Raw genomic sequence first — 22,963 nt, 5'->3', positions numbered from 1 at the left:
CATCACTGGGCACTGTTACCATACTGAGAACCTCCGATTCTCATACCATATTTCTGTTGTGTTTTTCAGATGCAGGTCGCAACCCACCTCGGTGAGTTGTCTGGTTGGTGACAAAAGCGGAGGATCCGGACTTCTTTTTTAGTGATTTTGGGTTATTTTGTCAGTTTCTGGTCGTCTGTATATGGCTAGCCGGCTTAAACTCTGCGAGTCGTGGCTAGTTTCTTATGATTATTATATATTTATCTATGTTATCTTATCTCTGTTTCTTGTGCCTTAAACGAGTAGCTTCGTTAGTACGTTTTGCGCTTTTGAAATCCTGCTTTGAGCTATATTTTTCATCGGGCTTTTAGATTATACTATTCTTTCTATATATATTATATGTATAAGCCTTAGAACTGTCATAACCTCTGATTAACCTTTGCCTTACGGCTAGAGGTAAGGATTAGGGTAATTAGGGTATTACATTCTAAATTTCTTTTTCTCTCTGAAAGCTTAGCTAGTGTTATTTTCTTCTTCCTTATCCAGTGTCATTAAGTATGCTCTGGACTTACCTCTGTTCTACAGAAGATCCTGCTCATCAGAATATGACATGGACAGGATCTACGGAAATTTCTCATAATGGAAAAAGGACTCGATCTTATAATACCAAGTTTTGCTCGGACCCATTAAAATCTCACCCGGTAAGATGATTGATAGGGTGACAGGGATAAGCAAAGGTGTTATAATATCGATCTCCTGAAATACTGGAGATCCACCCCTGTGAAGCACAAATTCACCAAATTAAATACACATGATATAACTTTTATTTAAAATTAACCTACCAATGTTATTTCATCTTTGTTATATATTAAGGGAAATGATAATATCGCTCTATTGTGGAGAATGAGACGCTATACATAATTTTTTTTTTTTTTTTGCATTGCATTGCATATTTACATGAATTTATAGAAACAAAAATACCATTATCAAAATAGTGGTAATATCCATTCTATATATTAAACCGCCCTCATAATACTTTATATAGAATAGATAAATTTATACAGCACAGTAATACATAAATAAACCTTAAAACGTGTTCTTTTACTGCTTCCACATGTTGAGACATGCAATAAGATGTGAAAAACATGAGTAGTTAATCAACTAATACAAGAGAAACTTAGTACAAGAAAATTACATCTTAAAATCACATAAATGAAGATCTACCTTCCAGCTAGTTACAAAGCTCACGGGCTATGCCAACCTTATTATTAACTATATCAAACAGAATTCTAAGATTCTGTTGCTGCAAGTTGGCGATCACATTCAACATTGAGTTCACGTTGTTGGGTGCAGCCGCCATCGCCAGACAAGCCAACGATCCAGAACTACTGTGTATGAGGCTGTTCTCATATGGCAACTTTAGGTCCATGCCTTCAAAATGGAGTTTGATGATTGGTGCCAATTTTTCGTAGGTCTTTTGAAAACAAGTGTCGAATGCACCTAAACTTGAAAATGGCCCTTTTACCTGGAAAAAAAAATGGTGTCTTATTTTCAGATTGTTTTCACTTTAATTTTATATTAAAAATAATTATAGTTAACTTTTCTACTGTATCAATCTATCACTCCCAATGTACAAACCTTTAAGCACGTGCAGTGTTAATGACTAATTTGGCAAGAATTAGAAGTGCAACACAATATTAGCATGTGTGTGTGTTTGTGTGCGTATGCGTGTATATAAGCGCAATTATCATGAAATTCCTTATAAATGATAAATTGTTATCATAATATCATTTCTTCAAAAGCCTTAAACTGATAGAGGAGAAACAACATGTAAGCGCAATTATCATGAAATTTTTTATAAATTAGATGATAAATTGTTATTATAATAATATCATTTCTCTTAAAGCCTTAAGCTGATTGAGAAAGAAACAATATGAATGGTTATATCTTTAATATGAAAAAGTATAGGTAACTAACAATATTGGTGAATAATGTGAACAATAGATATATCGGATGTTCATTTCATTAGATGTGTAGATGATTATTTTAATATTAAGATTTAGGTGGATAATTTAGAGGTGTAATGTGTTTTTATTTTATTGGTGGTTGATCATGTTCAAAAAAATCATTAGCTACCTAGCATTACCCTTTTAATATATCTCTTAAGTAATAATTTTTTTTTTTTTTTGGATTTACTTGCTTAATTTTTTATATAGACATTTTTTTTATTTATCTTATTTTATTTTTTTATTTTTTAGAATTTACTATCGAAGTTTGAACTTTAGACTTCTTGAACATAAAACTCTGATACCATATCATGATATTACTGCTAACCAAAAAAAAATCATAAATAATTATATCTCTATCAATAATCTTTTGTAATGATATTCTTTCCACAACTTTAATTAAGCTAAACTAGCCGCAGTTAAAAAAATTAAAATAAAATAAAATTTTAAAACACTTATTACACTACAATATATTCTCAGTCACACAAAAAAAACACTACAATATATTTCGCAAATAGTAAAGATATTTTAGTATTTTTTAAGTTCTATATTTCTATATATAGAAATAACGTGAAAAGTTAATTAGTTTATGTTTATTTCACACAGATTCAGTAATTCAGAATTAATTAAAATGTTCATTGGAATTTATTTCATATGTTAAATATATACACAATAAAACTTATAATGTAATAATATTGCTTCAAAAAAAAAAGTCATTTATCTTTATAGTGATTTTTTAGTAATTGCCTAAAAGTAATTAGTTACGTGATTAGACTACAACTATTTTATATTGGTTAAACTATAAAACTTGAAAAAAGTAATAATAAAATTAGGATCAAATAAGATGTAACTTTTAAGTTAAAATTATCTCATCATTAAATACATTTTTTGTCCGCATAATTATTTTACAAAATCTATTAGTGGATTACAATTTTATATTATATCTTATATTAGGATCAAATAAGATGTAACTTTAAGTTAAAATTATCTCATCATTAAATACATTTTTTGTACGCATAATTATTTTACAAAATCTATTAGTGGATTACAATTTTATACTATATCTTATAGATTATTTTTATAATTTTATATCAATAAAATGTTTTGACGTACTTTTGAGATAAATGAAAATCAATATAATATATTAATTTAAAATTTTAAATATACAAAAATAAATTTATTCAAATACATGTTTATTAATGTCAGATTTTCGTGGAATTTAGTAAAAAGGATTTTTCAATATGGATTTTTTTCGTGGTGTCATTTTAATATGGATTATTATTATTATTATTATTATTCAAATGTCAAATCAATATATAATTTGATCCTAACTCAATGGTAATTGTAACGCACATTTAATCACTTAAAAACAATATTAGACATTTATTTTTCTAAGACGTTTTAATTTTAAGGCCAAAGGCATATATTTTTTGGGAGAATGAAGGCAGAAAATAAAAGTAAAATCATGTGAGAGAAATTGGAGAACAAGCAGTTGAAGATATTGACTATTTGTCATTTACTTTATATAATAAAAATATAAGAAAAGTTTAGTATATATTTTTTTAAAATATTTTTTATTATCTAAAATTCATAAAAATAGATTTTATCATTTTTAAGATTTTAAATCTAAAATTCCTAACTTAAAGTATAAAACATTTATTATTTTAACTATTTTTATTGGCTCTCTACCAGGATTCATATCCAATAATTCATAGTGTGAGGACGATAGTTACTTCACCTGTCTTCTAAACTCGTCCCTGATAGCATTGTAAACCGGCTGCACGAACCGGGTTATAACCGTACCCGAATCAATTATTGTACCCGAACCCGTGTACTGGTTAAACACCAGAAACTCCCGTGGCACAGGGACCCTTACCCGGCCCACGCTCACTCCGGTGAGATTTACGTAGTAAAGCGAGGGCCGGCGTGGGTTACGCAAAAGCGGCGTCGTTTGGATCCTCCTGGGCTGACCCGAACGCCCGAGTTTCAACGACCCGGAAAAATAGTAGGATCGGAAACTCGGAAGACAGTATGAGAACACGCCCTTATAGAGCGACAGGGACTGTGAAATAAAAGACAAGGGCCCACGACCCAATCCCAAAAGCCCTTGGGCTGGAATCGACCCGCCAGAAACAGAATTAACGCATCCGAAAGCGTAATTCGAGATTGTTTCCCTTGCCAAAGAGATTGAGTCCTGGACGAGCGTAGCGGAGACCATCGCTCCGCCGTACGACTGATTGAAGGTGCAGGCGGAGGTGGCGCCGGGGTCTCTGGGGCATGTTTGTGCGCCACGAGCCTGATAGCATTTTGTGGCGGAGCAGGTGATGGAGCCGCCGTAGGTGGCGGAGGCAGTGGGGGAGAAAGGAGAGGAGGTGGACGGGCAACTGGTGCAGCCGGTGCATGGGACCCAGGCCTCGTCAGTGCTGGTGTCGAAAACCATGAACATGAGTTGGCCAGGTGTGCCGAGACGGGCCCGGACCACGTAGCCACCAATGTTGAAGGCCTGGCCCGAAGCTATGGGTGCTGACGATATGGGCTTTTTTCGGGCCACGAGGGAGGCGAGGTAGTTGAGGCGGGCTGGGTCTTTGGAGGCCATGTTGATGATTGTGTCGGGCCATGGGCCTGGTGTGGGTTTGAATGGGGAGCATTTGCCGTAGATGGGAATGATGGTGAGGTCGGGTTGAGAAGCACATGATGTGTCAAGGGCTTTGGTTGTGTTTGTTGTGGAGAATATGAAGTAAATTATTATTGCGAAGAGGACTTTTTCAAATAAGATAGTTTTGCACTTAGTTCCCATGGTTGAAGTGGTGAAGCTTGGAATGTGGTGGTGTGCATGCATGGCGGGTTGAGTTCTTAAATACATGCAAATGGCAGGAATGTGGTTGATCATTTACGTATCTATCCTTGAATTATTGGATTCCTTTTTAAGAAAAAAATTAAGAACTAGCACCTTTAGTTTTTTAAAAAATAATTATTATTGATTAAAATCTAATATTCTTTTAATGTAAACAATAATTGGATCATATAATTTTGGAATTTTTTTAAATAAATAAAATAAATATATTAATTACGTAAATAAGCATTTACGGACATTTTCACCGAAAAACATCACATCACTTATCTCGTTTACAGTGTAAACGAAATAAGTAAACATGTAGCTCGTTTACATGGTAAACGAGATAAAGCAGAATCAATGCAACGTAAATTTTGTTTATAGTGTAAACGAGATAAGTGGGTAATTATAATGTGTAAAATGTAAACGAGATACGTTAAGAGAACTTTTCAGCGGTTATAAAAAGATGTACAACCATTTGTATTCTCCACAAATATTTCACTACTTCTTTGCTATTTATTCCTTCTGAAAATAAGCCCAAATGTCTAGTAGTAGTAATTTCTTAGTTGTAAGTGTGTATCCAAATTGCCGTATGAGAAATAGTGATAATGGAGTAATATTTGAGTATCAGAATCCCATTCTGTTGCATACCCTGCTAGTAAGCTCATTGGCAGAATTGAAGAGTCTGATATTAGGTAGCCCGGTGGGAATGGGAGAAAAGAGATTGAAAGGGTAGAGTATAGGTTGCTAGCACTGATGAGAAACGGAATATTTCGGTTCTGTCTGTTTTGGCTCCATGGTGACGAGCATGTGCGCCTGATGTTTGACATCCATAGGAGAATCATGGCGGAGCAAGTGATGGAGCTTTCTGCGGAGGTTGGCGACGTCGGTGGTAGTGGATCTGAGTTGTCAGACTTCATCCAAGATGACCCACCTCTCGCACCACCACCGATTCATGTTGTCAGTCTAGTGGAAGACATAGAGGTCGACGGTGAGGAGTCCGATGAGGAGTATGTTGCGGATAGCAACGAGAGCGGCTCCTCCGAGGATGATGATGAGGAAGAGTTTGTACCAGAGACCCTAGTTGAGACATCACGTAGGTATCTTCTACCTCCCCCATGTCCAATTCCGAACTTGTCATTTGTACCCAGTCACTATGGTACGTTAGATCTGGACGTGATGCACGAGAAGAACCCATTAGGCAACATGGATGAGAAAGATTACAACTTGGAAGGTGGGGTGGACTTTAAGGTTGGCCACAGATTCAAAAACAGAAACGTAGTAATATAGGGTGTGAATTACAGCATTCACAAAAGTGCTAAATATCGAGTGGTGGAGTCTGATCGGTTGAAGTACCATGTGAGTTGCCGACAACATGCAGCAAGTTTTCCTTGGAGTCTCCGTGTGACTCTTTGAAAAAATCTCGGATACTGGTACGTTAAGGATTCATTGTATTCAATGTTCTCAGTTGTCGTTGTTATGCTTGTTGAACATGTTTACCATTATTGTTCTATTTTGCTAGGGAGGTGTGTAAGGGAAGAGTGCACACGTGTTTAGCACCCACAATGTCGCAGGACTACCACAGTCTCATCTGTTGTGTCATCTTTTCGTTGATACAATCAAACTTGTCCGTCAGCATCTGAGTGCTACAAGGTGCAGTTAGGCAGAGCTATCACTTCAAACCCTCGTACAGGAAGGTCTGAATGGCAAAACAAAAGGCAATTGCACGGATATACGATGACTGAGAGGAGTCTTACAACAAGGTGTCGAGGTTGCTGCTGTAACAGCCCAAACCACCCGCTAGCACGATATTGTCCGCTTTGGCACACAAGGTCTCACGGTTTTGCCTTTGACGATAGGGATGATAGCCGAAGCCCCCCACACTCACTTGTCAAAACGCGTCATGCTAGGGAGAGGTATCCACACCCTTATAAGCTAAGGCATGCTTCGTTCTCCTCCCCAATCGATGTGGGACCTTACAATCCACCCCCTAAGGGAGCCCAGCGCCCTCGCTGGCACATCAATCCGGGCTCCGCCTTTGATACCATCTGTAACAGCCCAGACCACCCACTAGCACGATATTGTCCACTTTGGCACACAAGGCCTCACGATTTTTCCTTTGACGATAGGGATGATAGCCGAAGCCCCTCACACTCACTCGTCAAAATGCGTCATGCTAGGGAGAGATATCCACACCCTTATAAGGCATGCTTCGTTCCCCTCCCCAACCGATGTGGGACCTTACAGCTGCAAGCGCTGCAGAGTTGTTGTCCCGAAACTATATGCGACATCCTAGAGGGTGATCGTGCACTCACCCGACGGCATGTGGAAGGTGTGGGTCTCTGAGCGCCAACGCGCAACGAATGTTGTGATAAGGGAGTTGTCGAAGACAAAATCCCTGAGCGATAACACATCTTTGAACCCGGCCTCCTTTAGGTACGGGACAATGGAGTCTGGTGGTGGAAGTGTGTGACTCACTTTTTCCGGAAGAAGTAAACGAGGTCTCTGGTAAACAATAAGAATACCGAATTAGGAATTAATTTGGCTTATAAGTAAACTATTTAAGCAAATAAGCACAAACACTTAAATTACAAATTTATTTACATCAAATTATAAATTTATTTACATTAAAAAATTTACTTGAATAATGGAAATGCTTAGTTGAATAATTAACTTTAACATCTATTTTATTACAAATGAAAATATCTCCTAAGATAATTAATAACTACACTTTGTATTTTAATTAATTTAAATAAATTTATTTAGTGAAAATAGTGAATAACGAAATTCATTTCGCAACTCCTATATATGGTAGATTAAGTGAAAACGTTTACTTAAAAAAACTTAATAAAAAACAATTTACTTGGATATTTAATAAATACAAACATAAACATTTTGCTTTATAATTAGGTTTATTACAAATTGTTAATACCTAAATTAATAACTAAATTAACATACATATGCTTAACAATAACTTAGCATACTAGCATTTAAACTTAACATATCCTAGCATTTAAACAAATCCTATCCTTAGTTAATAACCTTAATTAATAACTAAATCAATAACAACATATCCTAATATTTAAGCTTATCCTAACATGTACTGCATACTACCTAAGTAAAATTACCCTAATTAGGGAATTACATCTATGCTTTAACATAAAAATAAAGCAGAAAACAATACCAACCTCAAAGTTGTCTACCCTGCAATGTGTTAAGTCGCGTTGAGTCTATTAATGTCTCCATCGTAGTTATCAACGCACACCATATTCTTCGAATAACTCAGAAATATGATTAGAAAGGGTTAAAAGAGGGAGAAATAGCCAAAAAAAGAAAGTCAAAGGGTTAAAATCCTCACTGTGGACGAGACATATATATAGGCCACTGTTCCTCTTATCTCGTTTAAAGTGTAAACGAAATAAGTAAACACGTATTTTTTTTATATGGTAAACGAGATAAGGTTGTTACACAACATATAAACGTGATACGACCACGTCTTTTTCAGTCTTATCTTGTTTACAGTATAAACGAGATAGTATTTACTTATTTCGTTTATACTGTAAACAAGATAAGTGATATTATACTTTTCGATAAAAATACTCATAAATACATATTTCCGTAATTAATATATTTATTTTATTATTTCAAAAAAATCCTATAATTTTCTATAGCGTATAGGACGTGTGAAATTAACCTCACACTACTAATTAAACAAGTTAAACTTGAGTAGAATTTCAAATTACAATAACTAATCAATAGCTACCTTTAATATTAATTATTTAATATTTATATTACTATATTATGAATAATGTAGAATATATAATATATAACAATTCTGTTAGATAATCAATTAGGATATCAATTAATTACAATTAATTATTAGTTGAATAGCAAAAAAAATTTTGATAATATAAAAAATAACATATAATTCACTCTAAAAAGTCAATTTTAATTTATTACCATAATAAAAAACAAAAATTCATCTAAAACCCTAATCACTTCGTTTCCATTTTTTTCATCTTTCTTTCTAAATAAAATGCTAAGTCTCCTTCTGAAGTGCTTTCCTCCACCGTACATGTGTTTCCTTTCATTGTGTACGTTTTTTCTTCCATCGCGCTCTTGCTTCTTTCCGTTGTGCATTCGATTCCCTCAGCCGCATCCTTGCTTTCCATAGTCGCACCATTGTTCTTACATGTATCTCTCTCCAACTTGGTTAGCCTCTTTGTCACGCTTCTTAAAAAGAAACATTCAAAACAAAAAGAAAAGAAACATTCAAAACAAAAAAAAAAGAAATATCCAACTTGATCAACCTCTCCTTCTTTTTTGATTTTTTTGGATATTTTTTTATTTAAAAAATAAAACATTCAAAACTAAGAAAAAAACAAACATCCTAAACTAGCCATTGTAAAAAAAATAATATTTAAAATTTAACAAAAAATTTCAAAAAATAATAAATAAAATCTAAAATTATTGTACAAAAATTTTTAGAGATAATCCCAAAAAAAAAAAGAAATGTGGAAGAAAAGGCAGTACGGAGAGAGGCGTGAATAAAAGAAGAAAAAGATAAAAATAAAGAAGTAAGAAAAAGAGGTGAAGGAAATAGAATGGCGCATGTTTAATTTTAAAAATTTTAAAATAAGAATTTTTTTTAAAAGTAACTACTTAACTGCGTGTAAAATTGGTTTACTAAACTTTTTTTATATAAAAATATATAGGCATATGCATATCTCGAATAAAATATGCATATCTTGAATAAAACTAATAAATAAAATTTATTTTTAATTAATTTGGATTGGTTGAATGATTAATTTATTTATTGATATTGTTTATTATTTTGATAATTTTTTATCTAACTTTGATTAATCGAATGATCATATTATTTATCTTTAAATAAATATCTAAAGTTTAAATTTTATTTTGTACATCTAATAATTTATTGATTAAAGATTTATTGAGTTAGGAGATATTATAAATAAGGAAAAAAATTAATCCATTTTGAGCATGCAGTATATATAGATTTAATTTTATAAAATAGAAAATAAATATATAATGATGGTGATGGTATAATTGTGGTGCTGCGCTGCATATGATAATCTTGAGGACTTTGTGGTTGGCACTTATTAGTATTTTCTAGGAATAATGGCGTTGGTTACTGCATAACTTTGTCTTGTATATATTAGTGTAGATAAGAGGGTGGAACTGATAAAGGCATTGAAGTAATGGTCCTAATGATATGCATTGCAGCTGATTGGTTAGCAGTTCGGCAATAATCAACCCTGTTCAGAAGGAGTGATATATAGTGGAGTGTATATAATTATATTTTATTGTACATTATTAATTTTGATGGTGAATTTTTATTTTTTGTTAATAATATATATTTTTGAAAAAAAATTATCATAATAATTTAAATCTATTGTCCTAGTCATTTAATAATTATTTTTTTTAATTTTAAATATGAGAATCAGATAGAGACACCTCATAATTATTAAACTTAAATTTATATCGATTCAATCAAAATATTAAGTTATTAAATTAATAGTTTAACCAATTGAATCAATTAAATTATAATTAATATATATAATTTTTGCAAATATAATTTAATTTTGGATATGTTATATATTAAAGATAGAAAAAAAAGCATTAGAGATAATTATAAAAAAATTCTTCGTCTAATGGTGGAGAGGACCGTAGAAAGACATATGTCAAGTGTAAATAAAGAAGCAACATGTCAGGCAGAAGATGATTGATGGGTTTGCTATGGAAGTAGGAGATGGTAGATCCACCAGATTTTGAGAGGATACATGGCTCCAAGTGGAAAAGCTGAAAGACAATTTTTTGAGACTCTTCTTGATTTCAAACAAAAAATGATCAGTTATTGGGGATTATGGGTTCTGGGATGGGATAGAGTGGGTGTGGCACTTCCAATGGAGAAGGGAACTACGACAATGGGAGACAAATGTACTGAATCAGTTGCTGCATGTCCTGCAATCTGTTAGATTGATAGCAGATGTGCAAGATAGAGCGGTGTGGAAATCTAACAAGGAAGGCATTTATTCAACTAATTCACTTGTGCAGGTTTTGCAGAAGAGACTATGGATGAGGAGCTTCTGAGCTACAGATTCACACAAGAAATTTGGAAAGGCCTAGTTCCACCACGGGTGGAATTGTTCTCCTTGTTTGTATTGGTAAGCCGAGTCAATATAAAGGATCGTCTTAGTAGATTGGGAATCCTACAACAAAATGATACTATGTGCATGTTATGTAAGAAAGATGCTAAAAATATACAATATCTGTTTATTACCTGTGAGTACTCTTGGCAGGTGTGGTGTCCTTGGATCTCGGCGTTTGGACAGGAGTTGATTATCCCTGGTACTGTGAAAGAGCAATTTGAGAGTTGGAGATCTGTGTCAATGAGGAAAGAGGTACGCAAGTATTGGCTAGTTGGTTTCTTCTCAGTGATATGGACTATATGGTTTCGCAGAAATGATGTCATTTTTCGCAACAAGATAACAGGGATTAGAGACTGCATGGAGCAATCCTTTTCATATGCCATAGAATGGTGTTATAAATAACTCATATTGTTGATGGCAATGCCGGAGACGACATAGGAGTTGTACGACTATTATGGTTTGTTTGTCTATACTGCTCCACTTGTGTGTTGAGCTCTTTCTTTAAAAAAAATGGTTCTCAATTTGTTGCGCAGGTTTCAAGTCCTCCATTCAAACTAAAAGGGAACATGTTCTTGGTAGTTTTTACCATAATTATCAAAATTGAACTGATAATTGATTTGGTTATATAATTGGGTTATTGGATTATGAGTAAATTGGGTTATATAATGGGCAATTTTCTTAAATAAATAAAATGAACATCAATTTTACCTGATTATACATTTTTGAAAACGAAGACGCAAATGCATTTTTTAATGAATCTATAAAAATCGCTACTGGCAGTAGCGGATTAAGGGAGAACATAAACCGCTACTAGCAGCCGCAGTTTACGTGCAGCAGTGGTTTCTGTAGAACGTTGTTTGGGAAAAAACCGCTACAGGCAGTAGCGGTTTATATGTGTTGGATGTTGAGCGTAAACTGCTGGAGGCAGTAACGGTTTACGTTGAATGTGTTACCAATGCCGAAGTGCAGTTCTTGATACCTATTCCGATAATCGTTCAACTCCTGAGCCTCAAATCCACGCCATTCTTGGGCTCGACAGCTAGACTGGTGGTAGAAGCGGACAATGGCCTCAACGTGGAGGTGCTGAGACTGCTTACGAAGAACGATCTCAGCCCGTATATGCGGTTCTTGTACAACGCTGAGGCTGTCTCGCGCCAAACTGCATCAGGATTGATGACTGAAGTAGCAAATCCATCGACGACGTCCTCCCCTTGTTGAGATTACTGAGTCGCGACCTCTAGTCTCTGGGTATAGAACTCCGGTGTAACACATGTTATTGTGATTAGTACGATAGCTATACAGTTAATCTCTAATTTTATATCAGAAGATCAGATGTATGTTTAATCATATAATGATCTTGAGACCACTGATCAACATATCTCGCTTTGTTCTCCTTCAACGTGTAGGTGTACTTGAATGTCTCTGCCAATGTCGCTTCACAATCCAACGTCTTCGACTACACATGTTGCATTGAAACAATATGATTAGAATGCCTATTACTAATATATAAAATAATATAACTAAATTAATATAGAAATTAAAGACACTACATACCAGTCTGACCTTAGTCTTCATGAAAGTCGTTGATCCGCCAGTATACTTGGACGACTTGGCTGATTGCCTGTTAGCTCTTTTGGTGAGATGCCGATGCCTGAACCCCTCATCTATCTCCTAGTGAACTAACAGAGCCCTTTTTATTTTCAGTCGGAGCCAGGTCATCAGGTGGTCCTGCTCCTCACGAACATCTTCCAACATCAACTGCAGTCGCCGACCCATTCGATGGTCTTATATCTTCTTAATGAGGGCGTCGTAATAGGTGTCCCATATAAAATGCAGTTGCACAAAAAACTTTAAAATTAGTTAATCAAAATAGAAATAAATTAGCTAAAAAAGTTTGAAACTAAAAACAAATTAATTACCGTCTATTTCTGAAACTATCGATGTTTGGTCTCAGCGAAGATCTTCTTATAGCCGGGCCAGGGGGTTGTACATCAGCTTGAAGACGTTGGTCATCTCTTGAGTATATGCATTGTTGTTCAGTGCAATCCCATCAACAATCTACAGAAAAACCATAATATACAAGGATTTTTATAAAAATTTTGATAGAGTTTCATCGATAACTAGAATGTGCCACAATCAATGAACAACAGACACTTTTACCATTCAAACCTATAGCCCTAAATCCACCAAACTAGAATAAACAATAAGATACTTTCAACAATTTAATAAACATGAAATATAGAAGAATTTTTATCTATTCAAACATACAACCATAAATTCAATAAACTAGAATCAACAATCAGACACTTTCAGCAATTCAATAATCAGAAAATATAGCAATACTTTCAGCCATTCAAACTAGCATGCCTAAATCCACTAAACTAGAATAAAAAATCAAACACTTTCAGCAATTCCATCATAAGAAAATATAGAAGAATTTTCAGCCACTCAAATCTACATCCCTAAATATACTAAACAAGAATCAACAATTTGACACTTTCAACAATTCAAGAATCAGAAAATATAGCAATACTTTTTAGCCAATCAAACCTATAGTCCTAAATCTACTAAACTAGAATCAATAATCATACACTTTCAGCAATTCAATAATCAGAAAACATAGGAGAATTTTCAGCCATTCAAACCTACAGCTCTAAATTCACTAAACTATAATCAACAATTAGATACTTTCAGCAATTCAATAATCAAGAAATATAGAAGAATTTCCAGCCATTCAGCCCAAAATCTACTAAACAAGAATCAACAATCAAACACTTTCAGCAATTCAATAATCAGGAAATATAGCAACACTTTCAGCCATTTAAACCTGCGGCCCTAAATCCACTAAACTAGAATCAACAATCAAACACTGTCCGCAATTCAATAATTAGGAAATATAGCAACACTTTTCGGCCAATCATACCTATAGCCATAAAATTACTAAACTAGAATCAATAATCAGATACTTTCAGCAATTCAACAATAAAAAATATATAAGAATTTTTATACATTCAAACCTACAGCCCTAAATTCTAAATTAGAATCAACAATCAGATACTTTTAACAATTCAATAATCAGAAAATATGGAAGAATTTTCAGCCATTCAAATCTACAGCCCTAAATCCACTAAACAAGAATCAACAATCAAACACTTTCAACAATTCAATAATCAGGAAATATAGCAACACTTTCAGCCATTCAAACCTATAGCCCTAAATTCGCTAAACTAGAATCAACAATTAGAAACTTTTAGCAATTCAATAATCAAGAAATATAGCAACACTTTTCAGCCATTCAAACCTACAGCCCTAAATCTACTAAACAAAAATCAACAATCAGACACTTTTAGCAATTCAATAATAAGAAAATATAGCAACATTTTTCAGCCATTCAAACCTACAGTCCTAAATCCACTAAACTAGAATCAACAATCAGACATTTTCAGCAATTCAATAATTAGAAAATATAGCAACAATTTTCAGCCATTCAAACCTACAGCCCTAAATCCACTAAACTAGAATCAACAATCAGACACTTTCAGCAATTCAATAATCAGGAAATATAGAAGAACTTTTAGCCATTTAAACCCACAACCCTAAATCTACTAAACTATAATCAACAATTAGATACTTTCAACAATTCAATAATTAGAAAATATAGAAGAATTTTCAGCCATTCAAACCTATAGCCCTAAATCCACTAAACAAGAATCAACAATCAAACACTTTTAGCAATTCGATAATTAGGAAATATAGCAACACTTTTAGCCATTCAAACCTACAGCCTTAAATCCACTAAACTAGAATTAACAATCAGATACTTTCAACAACTCAATAATTAAAAAATATAGAAGAATTTTCAGCCATTCAAACCTACATCCCTAAATCCACGAAACCAGAATCAATAATCAGACATTTTCACCAATTCAATAATCAGAAAATATAGAAGAATTTTCAGCCACTCAAACCTATAGCCCTAAATCCACTAAACTAAAATCAACAATCAGATACTTTCAGCAATTCAATAATTAGGAAATATAGAAGACTTAAAGTGATACTTATCCTGAACCACCATCAAGCCAAATCGTCAACCGTACAATGGGAAGTGGTGGAGGCGTATCAGCTACCTCACTTCTGTGAGAGGACTCTGGGGCCGCAGCTTTCGTCGCTGGAGGCGACATTACTATGGCAGCAGGCTGATAAGTCATTGGAGGCGGCGTTGTCACTGTAAATGGAGGGACGTAGTTGGGGTTAGCGATCATGATGAATGGCTGGTCCACTAAACCCACAACCTGTGACGTCACCGGGGTAGTTGGAGTAGAGGGTGAGGATCCAAAATTTCCAGGGGTACCAGAAAAAACCCTCCCTCTTCCCCGATCACGACGACAACCATGACCAGCAGCCTGATCTGCCAAAACTCTACCTGTCGTCATGTATGAAAAGAGCAAAACCAGCTGTAACACAGTGAATTACCATAATTTAGATAATTTCAAACAACTTAAGCAACGATATTCAACAATTCAGTTCAATAATCGAAACACTTGTCAAAGTTCAAACTCAACTCAATTAGTACGCCTAAGATGATTTGAAAACATTTGTGAGTTAGAAATAAGAAAACAATCAACAAGAAGCTCAATAATGTACATAACCTATGAAGCAAGGACACTTCGCTGAGTTGTCGTGTTCGTGTGTCGGATACATTTTGGACACGACATTCATCGACACTCGTCTGACAAGCGTGTCTGTTGTGTCCAAATGTATCTTAATAAAAAGAAAAAATTCTTCTCCAAACACGCTTAGATACTCCTAAATACCATCATGTGTCAGTGTGTCCAGTCTTATTCTTAACATGTATTCTTGAAATAAATTTAGAAATAGTATATATTATTATTTATTAACACAAAAAATATTTTAAATACTTTATATAATTAAAATGAGATATTAAAAATAATTAAAAAATTAATTTATGTTTTAATATCAATAAAATATCAAAATATCATTATGATCTATGTAAATAATACTTTATATTTTACATATAAAAAATTTTTAAAATTAGTGTGTCAGCATGTCCCATGTCGTGTCGTGTCCCATGTACGTGACAGTATTCGTGTATCATAGTACATAACACTTATAATAATATAAATAATACATATACTCAAAATAATATTTCTTCCTAAAATGTCACATTTTCAAAATAAGAAAAATTTCATTGGATAATTGGAACCCATTCAATTTTTTCTTTACATTATGAATTCATATAAAACCAATTCAACAATCAACAAAATCTTAGCATATTCATAATCAACAAAATCACTGCATATTCATAAACAAATTCATAAACTAATTCAATATTTTAATCATTGTCATATTCTAATCAGCATCGTAAACTAATTAATAATAAAAATAACAGCAATAACATCAATGAATCAACTACTTAAAATTAATATAGCATATAAAATTATTAGAATAACTGGGAAATAAATTAAAATGGTTACCTATTGTTGCAGAAGTAGAGACGATTCCAAAAGGTGGACGACGCACGACAGCATGCAGGCAGCACAACCAAGAGGAACGGACGACGAAGGATGAGCAGCAACAACCACCAACAGAGACAGAGGAGAGGTGGAGGGAGGCACGGCGACACGAGAGGAGGGAGAAAGACGAAGCTGGGCAATGGTGGTGGTGGATCTGTGGTGCGGTGCAGCGGTTTCAAGAATGGAGAAGGTGAACGGTGAAGTGACAAGAAGAGAAGAGGGAGGAGAAGAAGAAGAAGGGAGGGGTGTCGCCGGTGGGTGGGTTGATGGCGACAGAGAGGGTGGTGTTGGGGATTGAAGACGAGAGAAAACGATGGTTGAGTGAGAGAGAGAGAGTGAATCTCGAACGAGAGAGAAAAAGGTTCGCAATTTGAATTTATGCCATGTTACTGTCATATTTTTTCGACGATAAATCATTGTGGGTCACTAAAATGTAACGTTTCACTAATTGGGATTACAGTTAGATTTTTCTAGCGGTAAAGGATTCGCCAATTTAATTTTTTCTCCCAAATATTACCGGCGGATTTACAATCGAAAACCAAAATCCACCGATTATTACTTAACCTTACGAATTTGACGTCGTTACTGCCGGTAAATTTGACAATAAATTTGCCGCTATTCTGCAATACTAAACTTGACTATAAATTCGATGGTATTCATCGTTTTTCTTGTAGTGAAAGGTCATATGAGATAATAATTTGATGAAATATAAGTTGCAAATGACAAAAAGTCTCTCTCTCTTTTTTTTTAATTTCCAAAAAAAAATATTCAAAAATAAACTAACATCAGTAGATATCATTTTAAAGCAAAATAATATTTTCACACAAGTTACATATCATACGAATAAAATTCATATAATGATGGGTCCATCACAAATACCAGCACAATATTAATATTTAGTCTTTGGACAAAAATATTAATTTGTAATCGGTTTTTAACACAATAATCAAACATTGATAATATACTACAAGAAACATTGTTAAAATCGACGGCCAAATTGACGGCTAGGCCGTTGATAATATTAAAAATCGACGGGAAAATAGACGGCAGCCTTGGTCGCTATTAAGCTTGTCGATTTTATAAAATTCTAATAAAATCGACGGCTTGCCTAGCCGTCGATAATAATTTAATAAAATTGACAACATTTCCGTCTATAATATGAGTTTGAGAATTTTACCTTTTTACTAAAATTGACAACGTTGCCGTCGATATTATTATATAAAATCGACAATAATTTTGTCTATAATATGAGTTTGTGAATTTTGCCTTCTTAATAAAATCGACAACATTACCGTCGATATTATTATATAAAATCGACAGCGTCTTTGTCAATATTTGATTCAATAAAAGTGACACAATGGCCGTCGATTTAATTGTTTATTTAAATTTAAAAAGCGACAACGCTGTCGTCGATTTTAATAGCTATATTTTTTATTATTTTTTCTATTTAAAAAATAATAAACAAGTAAAGCAAATAAAATTTACACAGAATATTAGAAAACAAGATAAATAAACTTTTAAATATAAAAATAAAATTTATACTAAATATTAGATAATAAATTTACAAAGTTATCAAAATAATAGATAATCCTCTAGCATAAAAAAATTTGTTCAATATTATATAATAAACGGACATTAAATTAAAACTTGTTCAATGAAACTTTAGTGTCGTACCATTATCCAAAGTAGTGTATGTATCGAATAATAATTGAACAACTAAAAAAATAAATATTTGATAGGAAAGCATGTAAAAAATCTAGTCCTATACTTGCTAGGAATTAAGCTAAGAGAATATGTAAAGAGTGGAGCGAAGAAGAATCAACATTAGACTTGAGGAGGTGCCTACAATGGAGAAAGAAAGAAGAAGCTAATTAATTAACATGAAGAGTAGAATGGAGAAATGGAACAACATATAGAAATTATATTGGTGGACATAAATGGGACCTCTTATAGTCTTATATATTTTCTTCCCCTCATTTTATATGTGATGGTGCTGCAATACATGTCCTCGTATATACTTCATGCCCTGCATAGTTCTGGAATTTTGCTATATATTATTCAATCCCTTAAGGTCTTAGTGTGAAACTTCATTGTATTCCACTTAATGGCTTCACTCAAATTATAAAAAACTACTGTATTATATGTTGTAATTAGTCAAAACACATTTAGTAGTTGCATATCAAATAAGAACAAAGAACCCAGCTAGAGAATTAGGATTAACTGTGACATCGTCTGTTTGAGGTTCAATTAACCATCATTAATTTAAGATTTATTTATTCTTTCTTTCAATTAAACATCTACTGTTAATTGGTACAGATGTGGTAGAGTTATTCAAAGAGAAAGGGCCACTACCCACTCCTCTACCCTGGTTGTCATATAATGCTACTTTTTTAAAAATTTATTCTTATGTAAAAGAATTTTGAGATTTTGCTACATTTTTTCCCCAACAGAAAAATTTCATTTCGAGAATGAAACAAGAGCATTGCAAGGAAAAAACCTGTTAACAGCAAAAGAAGAACATCGCAACTACAAAGCACCAGAGAGATCAGTTCTTGCTTGGGGCAAAAAATCCACTCAGTTCCTATGGCCAAGGTAGCATAACCTGCCTAAAATGTAAAGAAACAACAAGCCAACTCACTCAATAATTTGAACAAACACAAGATATGCATAACAACTCAAACAACTTTTTCAATTCAACCAGAACATTAATGCCTACCAAATCAATTAGCCAACAATCGATTAATTAAAACAAAGAATAGATTTGAACTTGCCAGTAACATGCAATAGAAAACACTTCCAAAAACCCTTGCAGGCTTGCGGTGAGCCAATATATCATTTATCATTGCCTAAAAATAACTGCACAATTTAGTCAAATCATTTAACTGCACGAGTTTTCACTTAGCACAAGACTATGCTAGTTTTCAATGTTATAATCACTTATTTGGACAATTACATACCCACATGATAAGACTTTTTTGTGAGCTATCCAAAGCTTGTCTTCCAGTGATTAGCTCCAATAATAGCACACCATAAGCATATACATTAGTTTTCTCATCTACTATTCCATGCATGAAGAATTTATGGGGAAGGTACCTGTTAGTGACAACAAATCAGAATCAAAGGATTAAGAACACTACTATCTACAAAGAATATACTAAGAAACTTGTTATAAATGTATAGACCTGAATGTGCCTTCTACTTTGCAAACAGTATGGTGAGTCCATTGGTCAGATAACCACTTTGCTAGGCCAAAATCAGATATCTGGAGATTGAATCAGAGGAAGAAAATTAAGATTATATAACTAATGTGATCTAGAAGCATAAGAAATTCTGAAGTTAAAAACACACACATATATTTATACACAAATACATAGTGATGATTTTTGACGTTCGACCTGAGGCTCAAAATTCTCAGAGAAAAGAATATTAGAAGCCTTGATATCCTTGTGAATGATCCTTCTTTGACATCCCTTCATGAAGATAGCAAAGTCACTCGGCAGTTCCCAAAATAATCCTAAATCTGAGACTCCAATTGAGCTTCTCTCTAGGCCCTGACGATGAACAAAGTAGTAAGAAACCAAAAATGTCATTACAAGCTTCATATTTTAAGACTTAATCATAGGGTCACCATTCATGTCACCAAATTTCAATAATGAGCATCAACCAAAATTAAGTAATTTTTTCTAAACCAGAGCATCCCCATAATGCATAACTCACAATTTCAATTCTATAAACAGTAATCAAATTATAGTTGGAAAAAAATATTAGCAGTAACAACAAGAGGAAAAGAAAAAGAACAAGTAATTGACGATACAGAACTTCATCAAGGCTGATTTCACTGAGAATTTTCTCTTCATTGATATGCTTTGGCAATGGAAGTTAAACCAATATACCTGATTGCATACATTTTTTGCCTCAAACATGAGCTAAAAATAAAAGCTTGGAATGGTAACAAGTAACATAAATCTAATACTGTGAACATCAGGGTTAACATTGAGCTGGTGAACTTGCTTAATCAAATTGGATTCGGAAACTTGTTCCGGAAGGTCAATGTCGAAGGACTTAATCCCTAATTCAGCACATGTCTTTCTCTTCATTCCCACATAACTCTATGAGTCCTTCTTGTTCCCTACTATCACCACCGCCAGCCTCAGAACTTGCAACAACACCATCACATTACATTATTCTAATTCCCAATTTTGAGTAGGTTAGACTGGGATTGGGATCGGAATTGAGTACCTTGCCGTACTTTTGAGAGAGGAAGCACACTTCATCCGCGATCTCAGATCTAATAGTTAGCGGCACCGCCTTGCTGTTTATTACGGAGCGACAGTGGCGCGAGTGTGTCAGAGCGACGACGGGCACAGGAGCAGCAGAGCGATGGCGGCACGGAAGTAGTGGAGCCACAATGGCACAGTGGCACAGTGGCAGCAGAGAGGGAAGGTTGGTGAAATGCAGAAGCCCAAATTGGGGTTAGTTAATTTTTTCTGGTAAAATGTAAGCGGGAATTGAGCGAAACGAGAGACGCGAAAAGTTTATCTTAGGTAATTTTTTGTTTATAAATATCGACGGTAACTTCGTCGATTTAATTAAAATAGAAAATCAACACCGTAGCTGTCTATTTTATTTAATAAATCTATATCCTTCATTTAATTTTAAAAAGAGATATTGATCGTTTAAAATTATCGACGACAAAAGATGTCTATTTTATAATTATTAAAATAGATGACTTGTGTGTCGATTTTAAAGAAAAAAAAGTGAAACGAGGAACGCGGTATTGATCGTTTAAAATTATCGACGACAAAAGATGTCTATATTATAATTATTAAATAGACGACTTGTCTGTCGATTTTAAAGAAAAAAAAGTGAAACGAGGAACACGGGAAGTAAGGACGGAGTAATTTTTTGTTGATAAAAATCGATTTTAGTTAAAATAAAAATCAACAACGTTGCCGTCTATTTTATTTATTAAATCTATACCTCTCGTTTAATTTCGAAAAGAGATCTCGATCGTTTAAAATTATCGACGACCAAAGCTGTCTATATTATAATTATTAAAATAGACGACCTATGTGTCGATTTTAAAGAAAAAAAGTAAAACGAGACACGTGGAAAGTAAAGGGGTATAATTTTTTGTTGATAAAAATTGACGGTAAATTCGTCGATTTTAATTAAAATAAAAATCAACAGCGCTGCCGTCTATTTTATTTAATAAATCTATACCCTTCATTTAATTCCGTAAAGAGATCTTGATCATTTAAAATTATCGACGACAAAAGCTGTCTATATTATAATTATTAAAATAGACAACCTGTGTGTCGATTTTAAAGAAAAAAAAATTTCAGCCTTCTCCGCCGTCTGTAATGTGACGATAAGAGGAAGAACCTTAAAAAGTTATCAAAATAATAGACGACAAGGTCGTCGATTTTAATATTTTATTTCTAATTATTTCTTTTTTATTTTATCGATGACAAGCCGTCGAAAAAAATCGACAAAAATTCTGGCCGTCGATTTTTGTCGTCGATAATTACACTATTTCTTGTAGAGTATTCCTGCCAAACAATAAGTCTATCTTTGACCAAATTTATTGTTCACATGGAACCAAATAAGTATCGCATGTTTATTACCACAAATGCGTATGTAATTTGGTCAAGTACAGAATTTTCTTTGGGCCGATCTGTACTCACATAAACTACACATAAATTCATTTAGTACGGCTTATCAAATATTCTCAACAAATTTTTGTCAAACAATAAGTCTATCTTATGCATAAATAATAAGGTTTAATGTTTATTATTTGGCCAAATAATAAACTTTCTTTGGGCCGATTATTGTTCGCATAAATAATAATCATTACTTTATTTTTAACTAGTACCCAAACATATATTTACTATTAATATGTACTAGCGGCTCAACAAGCACTATCGTGCCTGTTCAGCCGCTTTTCTATTGTTTTAAATAAATTAATTTTTATAATTTTATTTTTAAAATTATAAATTTAACAAAATAATCTAAACATTAAGAACAAAAAAATTTAAAAACAAAAATAAAAATTTTATAAGTTATTTAACTTTTAGAATGTATAAACATTATAAATTTAAAGTAAATAAGATATTAAACAAACTTATTATGTTATTATTATGTGTAACAGCATAAAAATAAAGATTTAGAAACATTATTTACAATTAACTATTTAGAAACGTTATTAAGTTTATTTTTTATTTTTAATAGTATTTAATTTAAAACAAAGATAAAAATTTATATTCAAAACACTCTTTATCTTCATGCATAGTTTCAATTGATAAAAAATATTTTTTAATTTTATATTTAATTTTTTAAACAATCTTTAAGTGCATTATTCTTTCAAAATTATTAATTTATATTTGTATTATATCGCCTCACTATATCAAACACTATTCTTTCTCTTACTTTATACATATA

General features: G+C 33.2%; 2 protein-coding genes across 2 annotated transcripts; both read right to left on the bottom strand.

Annotated features, from left to right (window-relative positions):
- Positions 1–993: 993 nt before the first annotated feature.
- On the bottom strand, positions 994–4,875 carry LOC107608124 (aspartyl protease AED3). The gene is made up of 2 exons (XM_016310011.3): positions 3,724–4,875; positions 994–1,504 (listed from the first exon to the last, which is right to left on the bottom strand). The coding sequence occupies exons 1-2, from the start codon at positions 4,873–4,875 to the stop codon at positions 1,211–1,213; spliced, it is 1,446 nt and encodes a 481-aa protein (XP_016165497.2). The 3' UTR covers positions 994–1,210.
- Positions 4,876–18,305: 13,430 nt separating this feature from the next.
- Positions 18,306–19,998, bottom strand: LOC107609984 (receptor-like cytosolic serine/threonine-protein kinase RBK2). The gene is made up of 6 exons (XM_021107778.2): positions 19,918–19,998; positions 19,705–19,784; positions 19,480–19,615; positions 19,294–19,368; positions 19,020–19,128; positions 18,306–18,364 (listed from the first exon to the last, which is right to left on the bottom strand). Exons 1-6 carry the CDS (start codon positions 19,996–19,998, stop codon positions 18,306–18,308), a joined length of 540 nt encoding a protein of 179 aa, XP_020963437.2.
- Between the last annotated feature and the right edge of the window lie 2,965 nt (positions 19,999–22,963).

This window comes from Arachis ipaensis, chromosome B7 (genome assembly GCF_059453495.1).
Source record: "Arachis ipaensis isolate K30076 ecotype BB chromosome B7, ASM5945349v1, whole genome shotgun sequence".
NCBI classification, from domain to species: domain Eukaryota; kingdom Viridiplantae; phylum Streptophyta; class Magnoliopsida; order Fabales; family Fabaceae; genus Arachis; species Arachis ipaensis.
Note: the sequence above shows the minus strand (reverse complement) of the source record. Positions and strands in the feature narration are given on the sequence as shown.

What these genes read in the sequence shown, in the direction of transcription:
- LOC107608124 (XM_016310011.3), bottom strand. Translation starts at nt 4,875, where the DNA reads ATGATCAACCACATTCCTGCCATTTGCATGTATTTAAGAACTCAACCC. An exon ending in GGGACGAGTTTAGAAGACAG is followed by an intron (nt 1,505 to 3,723) that starts GTGAAGTAACTA and finishes TTTTTTTTCCAG; the next exon opens with GTAAAAGGGCCATTTTCAAG.
- LOC107609984 (XM_021107778.2), bottom strand. Translation starts at nt 19,998, where the DNA reads ATGAAGGGATGTCAAAGAAGGATCATTCACAAGGATATCAAGGCTTCT. An exon ending in CTGAGAATTTTGAGCCTCAG is followed by an intron (nt 19,785 to 19,917) that starts GTCGAACGTCAA and finishes TTCAATCTCCAG; the next exon opens with ATATCTGATTTTGGCCTAGC. An exon ending in TTTTCTATTGCATGTTACTG is followed by an intron (nt 19,129 to 19,293) that starts GCAAGTTCAAAT and finishes TTTACATTTTAG; the next exon opens with GCAGGTTATGCTACCTTGGC.